This window comes from Nicotiana tabacum, chromosome 6, assembly GCF_000715075.1.
Source record: "Nicotiana tabacum cultivar K326 chromosome 6, ASM71507v2, whole genome shotgun sequence".
Lineage (NCBI taxonomy): Eukaryota > Viridiplantae > Streptophyta > Magnoliopsida > Solanales > Solanaceae > Nicotiana > Nicotiana tabacum.
In genome coordinates, this window is record NC_134085.1 from 198,430,690 (window position 1) to 198,440,865 (window position 10,176).

General features: G+C 33.5%; 1 protein-coding gene across 1 annotated transcript; it reads right to left on the reverse strand.

Annotated features, from left to right (window-relative positions):
* Positions 1–419: 419 nt before the first annotated feature.
* Positions 420–5,498, reverse strand: LOC107808090 (boron transporter 4). Its single transcript, XM_016632575.2, has 14 exons — positions 5,241–5,498; positions 4,486–4,594; positions 4,296–4,378; positions 4,014–4,206; positions 3,782–3,920; positions 3,512–3,677; positions 3,255–3,421; positions 3,002–3,175; positions 2,807–2,902; positions 2,590–2,706; positions 2,104–2,432; positions 1,305–1,584; positions 1,092–1,217; positions 420–955 (listed from the first exon to the last, which is right to left on the reverse strand). Exons 2-14 carry the CDS (start codon positions 4,590–4,592, stop codon positions 923–925), a joined length of 2,010 nt encoding a protein of 669 aa, XP_016488061.2. The 5' UTR covers positions 4,593–4,594; positions 5,241–5,498; the 3' UTR covers positions 420–922.
* Between the last annotated feature and the right edge of the window lie 4,678 nt (positions 5,499–10,176).

Below are 10,176 nucleotides of genomic sequence, written 5' to 3' on the forward strand. Positions count from 1 at the left end.
TGTCTGCTTTTAGAATACTGCTATAAAATTCACTCTCAGTATCGCCTACATTTATGCACAAAATAACAATGATATATATCTAGGGGGCATTGGGCATTTCGAATTGGATATGAAAATTTCATTTGGATTTTCGATTTTCGGATTGAAGAAATAATAATCCAAATCCAATCCAAATAAGCTTGGATTGGATCGGATTTTTAAAATTCGGTTTCGGATTAATCGGTTTGGATATTTGGATATTTGGTTTTGAGCTTATAAGTTGAATGTTTCTTCTTTTTACAAAAATGAATAACCAAATGATGTACTAATATTAAATTGTCTGAAAAGTTCCTCATTCTCACGGCAATCATCCAAATAAAATATTCAAGTAATGAAATTATTTCAAGGAAATGTAATATAGACATTAATACGGCTGATAAGAAGTAGCAATAATAAAACTATATTCAAATAGAAAGTATTCTGACAGTAACTTTATAATTAATACATTGAATATATGAGATAATATCTGATGAGTAGGTATTTGAACTTATTAATATTGACATATGGATAATTGACTATATACAAAATATACAAATTTCGAATTTTCGGATATCCAAGATTCCAAAGTACCAAATATCCAAAATCCAAAAATTTTAAACCCAAAATCCAATCGATAATCCGAAAATCCAAACCAAAAATCAAAAAGTTTGGATTTTGAGTTTTCCCCAACTATGCCCACCCCTATATATATATATATATATATATACCAACCCAGACGTTACAAATTTCTCTAGAATCCAGAACCACAGATATCTTCATATCTGTTTGATCCTAACTTCCATTGCCCCATAGTTGATACAAGAGTCAATGACCTGTTTCATCACTATATATATAGTCACCTCGTCCTAAAATTTTAACCCTAAAGAATGATCAAACTCGGTCACTAAGATTCTGTACAGTTCTCAGTTGGATAAACCTGCAAAGGTAGCATGAAGCCATTAACTTCCACTATCATTGTTGAGACATAATATAATTAAATAATTAAAAATTTGCTCTCTCTAACAATTTAAGATGAGATGATCACATGATTATGAAATCAAACCATTGTCTACCTGTGGGCGTTTATCTTCGCTGAAGCTGACAGTCCTGAATTTCAGCTCTCCTCTGCTGGTTGTAAGTTCATCCAAAATCTCAGCATCACAAATTTCTATTTTACCTTCTTCAGTTGCCTCCGTTTCCTAATAAGTATTTGAAAGTTTAATTATAAGCTGATAGATCTCTTTTAAGACATCAAAATCCTAAAATAAAGCGATTATTGGGATTACCCTGAAAGAGAAGCTAAGTGCACGTTTTGGGGTACCAGCAATTTCTTCATATTCGGCTGCATCGAGCTCTTGCAAATGACGAGGGTGGAACAATTTGGGGAGCAAATGCTGCCTTATGCTTATAAGGAGGAAGAATGGCAAGGGGAATAGAATGCCAGCTATGGGAATCCAAGTGACTCCAAATACCACAAGTAAGTATACAAGTTGGAAAACTGTGAAGATTGCAATGTATCTGAATGGTACTGACTCCACAAAAGATGCATGTACCCCTTCAAGGACCCTGTCATTATGATCAACTCAGGTTAGTTCAACAAGTCACATAATTTGTCATAATGTTAAAAAAGGGCATATGTTATTGTTTGTGTGTATCTGTTTGTGATATAAAATGTAACAACCCACGGATCACTGACGGTTGAACTCCGAAGGGGGTTCACTATGAAGCTTGCCCTAGGCAAATGCCAAGTTAGGGATGAAAAGGAGAAACATTAGGAATTCAATTGTCGAGGCGCTTTTTAGTTAAAATAACTACGAGACGCCAAGGGTTTGGTCAAAGTGAACAATACCTCGACAGTTAGGCCTCAATCGTCACAAAATGTTACTTTTTACTTTTGTAAATGGATCATTATATTTTTGGGTCGCTCTAAAAGATAAAGCCGGCAAAGGTATATTTATGTGTATATTAAGTGTAAATATACATATAATATACAAATCATATACATAATCAGTGCTAGTTAAAAGAGCAAGAATTGATATATTTATTTAAACACTTCAATATTCATATATCACGAAAATAACTTACTTAAATCTCCTGCCAGGGGTGATGAAGAGAAGCAAGATTCTTTCCCATAGTTGATTTCCCGGCAAGCTGTCAATAGCCATGTATGCAAAATATCCCCAAAGAACTGAGGTTGGTATCTTTTTTATTACTGGCATAGCACCTACTGATGCTGCTACTAGTAGTGACTGCAATAGATTGCTCACTCTTTGTTCATTGACTCGAACGGGCAAGTAAGCATCAATATGCTTCTCAGGATCAAATCTGCCATTTGATTTTTCCCCATTTCCATTTTCAATTTCATGTTTCATTATTGCCTCTTTCAAGTGTTTCAATTCTTTAGCTACTGCATTCTGCAATAGGCATGAAAGAATAAGATGTGTCAGTGATCAGTATTCGATGCTAGTATTATTTGAAAAGTGAATAATGGTTAAAAGTTGGATAAAGTGGCTCAGAGTTAGGTTTATCTAACTCAAAAACAATGATGCAATTCTGAGAAGATAGACTTACAACAGGAGAACTATCTATCTCTATGAATACAGCTTGCATGTTTCCATAGATTTCAGAGTTGCTTGCTTTTCTTCTGATACTCTCTTTTGCGCTTTCAACCATCTTCTTCCTAATCAACTGGTTGGCAATACATGAAGTGTTTAGCGTTCAACGTAGCAGCACTAGAGGCAACATAATAAGTATCTTAACAGTCATCGACAAATTTAATCATATTTACCTGTTTCTTAAGAATAGCCAAACTTTTAGTATGCATAGGGGATTGTGGCAGGACACCATTTGAAGGAGGCAATCCAATCAAACCACATAGCAAAGTCTGAGGAGACAGTATCAACCCTTGTCATTAGTCTTGATTATTGAAACATAGACATATAATTAGAAAAAAGTAGAAGAAATCTACAGATGATATGGTTACCATAAATCCCAAGAGTAAGATATCATAATGATAAGCAGAAGGATTCTTTAAGTTGAACTCCTTTTGTTGTGCCATCTGAGAAGCAACACTGTGATCGAAAAAATAGAGTCCTGCTATCATCACAGCCGGTATTATGGCAGCAAATATGTATGTTGGAGGAACCTTCCCCATATCCTGTAGTTGAGTTATGTGTTAAAATTTCAAGAATTCTCATTACCTACTTGAAGAAGTAACCTTTCAAAATTATTCACACCTTAATTACAGTCCAGTGATATAAAGATGCAGATTCCCAAGGAAGGGGACTATAGAGAGTTCTAGGAACTCCAGATGGAACTTTGTTTGGCACGATAAATGAGAGTGCTGACCACACAAGAACCATTAAAGGAACTCCATAGTCCGCGATGAAGCTTCTAATCCAGCCTGATTTAATATGAAAAAGAAGATGTGATCATTAGAGACCTATATTTTCATTAAGTGACAACACACTGATACCATGTTAGGATTACAAACCTGTGCCATACCACCATGACCTTGCTTTCCTGCTTTTTAAGGCTGTGTAGAGAAGGCCAAAAGTAAATATGATTCCAAGTAGGCCATTTGTATAAAGCCAATGGAATTGATTTTTCTCTGAACTTGGGTCATCGGATTTAGGAATATGAAACTCGCTCACTAATCCCTACAGAGTTACATTTCAAACGTATTCTAATTAAGAATCCATTCTTTTATATGTACCAAGAATCAGAGTCTTAAAAAGAATTTCTGTTTCTGTAGTTAGAGTACCTTAATTGCCTCTTGAATGAAAAGTACGGTGATAAGCATGCCAAAAGTCTCCCCAGCAATCCTTGTAAATTTACTAATGATAGAGCAGGCATTAAATATTGCTAGAAGAAACAACATGAGAGCTGTCCAAACACAAACCCTGCAAAAAATTACATCATAGATATGAGAATCGTGATATTTTTGCCTATAAAACAATCTTATCTGAAATTTTACATATTACGAGTAACATTACCATCCAGCCCAAGCCAAGTAAAGGGTCTGTCCCAATTCTTCTTTCCCTTTAGCAAACTTGTAGAGGTAACTGTACATAATAATAGTAGGTTCTGCAACTCCTAGTATCATAATAGGTTGCCCGCCAAGTATTGAATGAATGATTCCACAAATTGCTGTAGAAGCTAAAGTTTCCACAGTGCTCAGGCTCCCATCTAATAATGCAAATAAAAACTTATATCAGAAATGCATTTGATTGCTTTTAGAAATTGGATTTCATCAAAAGTTAGAAATGTAAAAGAACCTGTATCTCTGCTCAATTGTTCTCCAAAAGCAATAACTGGAAGAGCAGATGCGAAAAATATGTATGTAGTTGGAGCTAATATCCTGGCATATACACCCAAAAGTAGCAGTTAGATTAGAACTTAAAAGCAAGAAACACATAAACTATCATTTGAAAAACATGTTTCAAATAAAGAAAAATAATAGTATACCCTATTCCAGATCTAATTCCAGCAATCCAATCCTGCTTGTAGTAAGAAACGCGTCCTCGAATATCCTCTGCAATGCCTTCAAATGGAGTTCCGAAACGACTCTTCATCTCTGCTGAACCAAAAAAATGAGAAGAAAACTCTGAAGTTAACCAGAAAAAATTAGTATTGATATATCTAAGGCACGACATGCATTAATCTTGTTCTTCATTAGAGACTTGATTTTGTTGTTTCTATCCAGAATTTAAATGTGATGGATTCTATCTTTATGTTCGACCCTGAATTATATTTAAATTTGATGGGTTCGACATCTATGTTCTTAATGCTTAACACATTGCACTTTGAAATAATGGTTAAAGATCTAATATTTGTTGAAACTTTAGTAATTTTTCACATATATATCCATACTCCATATTCTGTTGATAGCGTGCACTCTCAATCCGCCATCGGGTAGAAATGTGGACAAAAAAAAAAGGCCAGCCCGGTTCACTAAGCTCCCGCTATGCGCGGATCCGGGGAAGGGCCAGACCACAAGGGTCGATTATTGATTGTACGCCCGATCCGCCATTGGGTAGAAATGTGGGCAGACAAACAAATGAATGTTCTTAGAAACGGAAAATAGCAGAACAGAAAAGAATAACTGGACTAGGGGGATGTATCTCAATAATAGTATTTGGTTTTATATACAAGATTCATAGAGACGTCATGCATTCATCTATTTTTCAGAGATTAAGTGGATTGAAAGAACTTTTACTTACCCGATAATTGTCTCGCTTTTCCCAGAAAATGGCTGAAAATTATGCAGAGGTAGTTTTTCCTAGAGACGTTTACTTGTTTCTCAGTAGCTTATAGTATTTCCTCGTTTAGGAGAACCAAACTACTTATATATAAGAAGAAAAATGAGCTCTTATTTGCTAGTGGGGACTTAAACACCTTGCCAAAACTTGTATTTTTGTGCCATTATTTTTCTTGGAACAGAAATTCTCTGAAACTACACAAGACCACAACAATTGGCTAGCTGGCCATGTCTCTGAGAAGAAGACAATTTAATTAGTTTAAAACAATAATAATATAGTGGTGTAATACTCAACGGTCAGGCATGACGAGCTAAGCTAATTTTATGATTAAGATTATGATATGTATTTCCTTATTCAAATGCTCCTTCTCGATAAAAGTTTTCTAGATTAATTGTTTTCACTGCACAAGGACAGTGCAAAAGTACAGGAATAGTCATTGCATAACGCGTAGAGGTGTCAATGGTACGGTTCGGCCGGTTATTGTATAAAATTTGTACCATACCAATTTTTCGGTTATTCTATTATGTATAACCAAAATTAAACTTTTCGAACCGTCCCAATCATGTCGGTTTCTCTTCGGTATCGGTACGGTTCGGTTAATTTTCGGTATTTTTTTTTAATATCATGTAAAATTCACCAGTAGAAGTAGAATTGCAATAACATACGTTCTTTTATAGGACTTAGCAAAACTCTCTAGACATTTTAACTGTTTAAAGGGTGATGAATTAAAAAAAAAAGATGGTTAGAGTATAGATCCATCAACTATTCTACAACAGCGTAAAGAAATCAAACAAAGGCAAAGAAGATATTAATCACACGACTTGAAAGATATACCAAGCTGGGACTCAAGAATAAAGTCTATATAAGATTAAATATTCAAAAAGATAAATCTAAATTATATGAAAGGAAACATATTCAATACATTGTAGTTTGCTACTCATAATCGCTAGAATACTTTGTGTCTTGCTAATAAAGATACTTGAAATAACTTAGTTTAAGTAGAAGTAGCATAATATGTTTTAGGAATTAGTATTTTGAGTTTAATTACTTGTTAGCTTGTAATAGTTTTCATAATTCCAAGGCTCAAAGAAAATTTAATGCATTATTATTTTTAAACTTACTAAATAAATATATTTTCTACATGTAAAATTTATTCGGTACGGTTCGATATTTTTTCGGTTTATTTTTATAAAATAAAAAACCTACCCTAATTATCGGTGCGGTTATATATTTATATAAAAACCTACGGTTTCTTAAAAAGAAAACCTAAAAATCAGTTCGGTGCGATACGGTTCGGTCGGTTTTCGAATATCCATTGACACTCGTACGCGTGACCGAACCCAGGATATTGGAGTATTATATTTTCAAGTTTAACGCGTTCAAAGAAAGATACTGTGATTTTATTTATTTATTTTCGGCCTACGACATACTAATGGCATAACAGCTTGTTTGCGTAGTTATTACGTATCGTTTCATAATGTATTGTATTGTACTATACTGTATCGTTTGACGAATATAATATTTGAATAGACTGTATTGTTTGTCATTGTTTCGTGATATCATACACCAAATATGAAGAATAAACTTACAATATTATAATGAAAAATTATGATAGGGGGTAAAATTATTATATAAAAAGGTAGGGTAAATGATAAATAAAATTATTTAATAATAATGAAGGGTGAGATGAGAAAAAAATAAGATACCGATGCGGCCACACCAAATCGATCGTGGCACATTTCGTCGTTACGTAACGATAAATTTAACGATACGATACAATAAAATTTAAGTAATAATCAAAACAAACACCATATTTAACGTAACAATACGATACAATACAATAGGTAACAACCATCCAAACAAGCTAAGCTGTAAATTGCCGCAGTTTTAAGAAATATTATCGAAATATATGATTATTTTATAAATCTAGAGCCTTCGACCGTGACACAAATTCACCATTTTATTAATATACATATACATATATTCCATGATGATGAAGAAGATCTTGGTTATATCACCATTTATGTTTCATTCATTTGTTATATATGAGTTGTACTTACCATTCATTTGTAAGTACCTGTGACTCGCACAAGACTACGCGGAATGCCAGATAATATATGTTCCCATGGGTTCTTAAAAACAACTAAATTTTGTCCCGTTACAAATACTTTATAAATTATTTTCTGGCTAGGAATGGAGTATTCTCACAGCAACTTTTTCTCCTCCTTTACCTTTGACTAGAAAAATTGCAAATTCAGACAAGACAAGAACAAGCAATACCAAACCCATTTGGTTTGGGGGGAAAGTAATAAGTAGTGGAAATCATTTAGTAGAATTTCATCCAATATAGATAAATTTACCACCGAGCAGTACCTTTTAATTAAAGTTATATCCAACAAATGTGAGTTTTTATATGTGGACGAATCCATATTTCAAAGTTAGCAAAATCTATCTATATCTATATCTATATCTATCTATCTATCTATATTATTATAAAAGCACGAATGTTTCACGCTAAATGTTGAACGACAAAAATATTCTTAAAATATTAATCGACTTTTATGCCTTTAAATAACAAAATAGTAGTTTAATAAAGGAAGTTAAAGATGGATGTAATTGTAATATTCAAACTAATTGTAATATGAGTCAAATAGGCATTAATCATAACCGACAGTAAACTCCTTCAAAATAGCTCAAGTTCTAATTGTAATATGAATAAGTATCGCTCTAAAGTATTGTGCGAAATAGCTGGCTCATACACCTAAATTCCACCGATCGACTTGCGAGCTAGAGATATTATCTAATACCATTCAGATTTTAGCTTGTGTGGGATTTGAATTTATTGCATGAACCATGTAGAAAACGGATAAGTACTTCTACGAAAGTAGCCACTATTCAACATTCTCCATCACAAACTTTTAGAGAGAATGTTAGACATAAGTTCTGGTGTTGCTGTGGAAAAAAAAGTTACAGAATTCAACAAATTTCTCGAAAGGTATTACTCCATTAGTTTTTTTTGTTTCCTTTTCCAAAATTGGGGATAGCTTTATTTATTTTATTTCGGATCATATATATTTATTAGACGTTAATGAATACTTTTCTTTGATTCTGATTTCTGAATTAATTTGTTTGGTATGGACACATTACAAGATAACTCATGTAAAGGTACAAGGATAGTGTGAATAGAGGTTAGACAATAATATCATACGTGCAAAAATTATAATTGGCCAATGTGCTTCAAAGAATTCATCTGAAAGTAGTTGTTTAGTACAATTATATATCTTTTACAATAAGAAAAAGCATATGACCAAACATGCAATACCCATGAATAATTATATATGTTGTATTTTCTAGAGGAATTCTTAGTATAGTCAATAAAAATTACGGTTGTGATAGAATAGTCAAAGCAACAAAAAGGAAACATACGCTAAAAATATCATATAATACAAATCTAGAAGTATTTGGTTAGGTACTACTAGCATATTTCTACATTATAAATTCTAATATTTAATTTAGCTAAATGGATTATTGCGGTAGGTTCACCCGATTATTAATCACTTAGAATTCATGTGTTATGCCACTGTATTAACATTGACTTTCAACATTCGAAAGATGGTGCATTGTTTCCATATCAATTACTTTACAAATATTTTCATCATGTATATAATTCTACAATAATTTAAACTCATGTTCTTCGCATTAATAATTAACTAAAACTTTACGTGCGTTGCACGTGTATAGAAACTAGCTTCTATAAATATCTTGAGTTATAGAGTTTCAAATATTATTGTTTTTTTTATTAATGATGATTGCTTTATAAAGATTTTTTCGGTTGTATCGTAAAAATAATTAACTAAAGATTTAAGACTCACGGGCATGCTTGACACCAACGTATAGATACTCGTCACCATGCCTATATGCCATACTCAACAATTAACACATAGCAAGTAAGACTCGACTCATAATCCCTCAAGCTAAGGTTAGACCAAACACTTACCTCGATGCTACGAAAACAATTCAAGCCTCAACTATCGTTTTACCTCTTGATTCCACCACCAATTCGCTTGTATCTAGCCACAAGTTACTTAACTATATCAATAAATGCTAAATGAATCAATTCTAATGCATGAAAATAGGTTTCTAAAGTTTTTCCCAAAAAGTCAAAAATCGACCCCGGACCTACATAGTCAAAACCCGAGGTTCGAACCAAAACTTGATTGCCCATTCACCCACGAATCCAAATATATAATTTGTTTTGAAATCGGACATCAAATCGAGGTCCAAATCCCCAAAATTTGAAAAACCTAAGTTCTACTCAAAACACCCAATTTCCCCCATGAAAACCCTTGATTTTGAGTTGAAATCATGTGAAAAGATGTTAAAGATAAATAAAAACGAGTTAGAAATGACTTACAATCGATTTGGAAGAGTACTTATCTTTGAAAAATCGCCCAATGGTGTTTAGGTTTTGAAAAGGGTTGAAAAATGGTTGAAAATACGTCTAAGTTATGATTTAGCAGGTTGCAGATGTCGCAATTGCGACCAGGGTTCGCAATTGCGAACCCTTAAGGAACCTGCTGACATCGCAAATGCGAAGGATATGTCGCATTTGCGAAGGGTACCTCACAAATGCGAGATAAAGCTGGCCTCGGGTTCTTCGCATTTGCGACCAAAACCTTGCATTTGCGAACCATGCTTTCATCGCAATTGTGATGCCTGATCTCGCAAATGCGAGATCTGTTGGGCACATGCCCATATTGTTCAGTCAAAGGCCCAATGGCCTAATCCTATTCTCTTTTGGATTTGGTTTATTCCTATTTTGAGTGAGTTTTGGCTTTAAGAGAAAGCACCACTCATGATCTATAAATAGGAAAACCTTGGAGAATTATTCTATGCT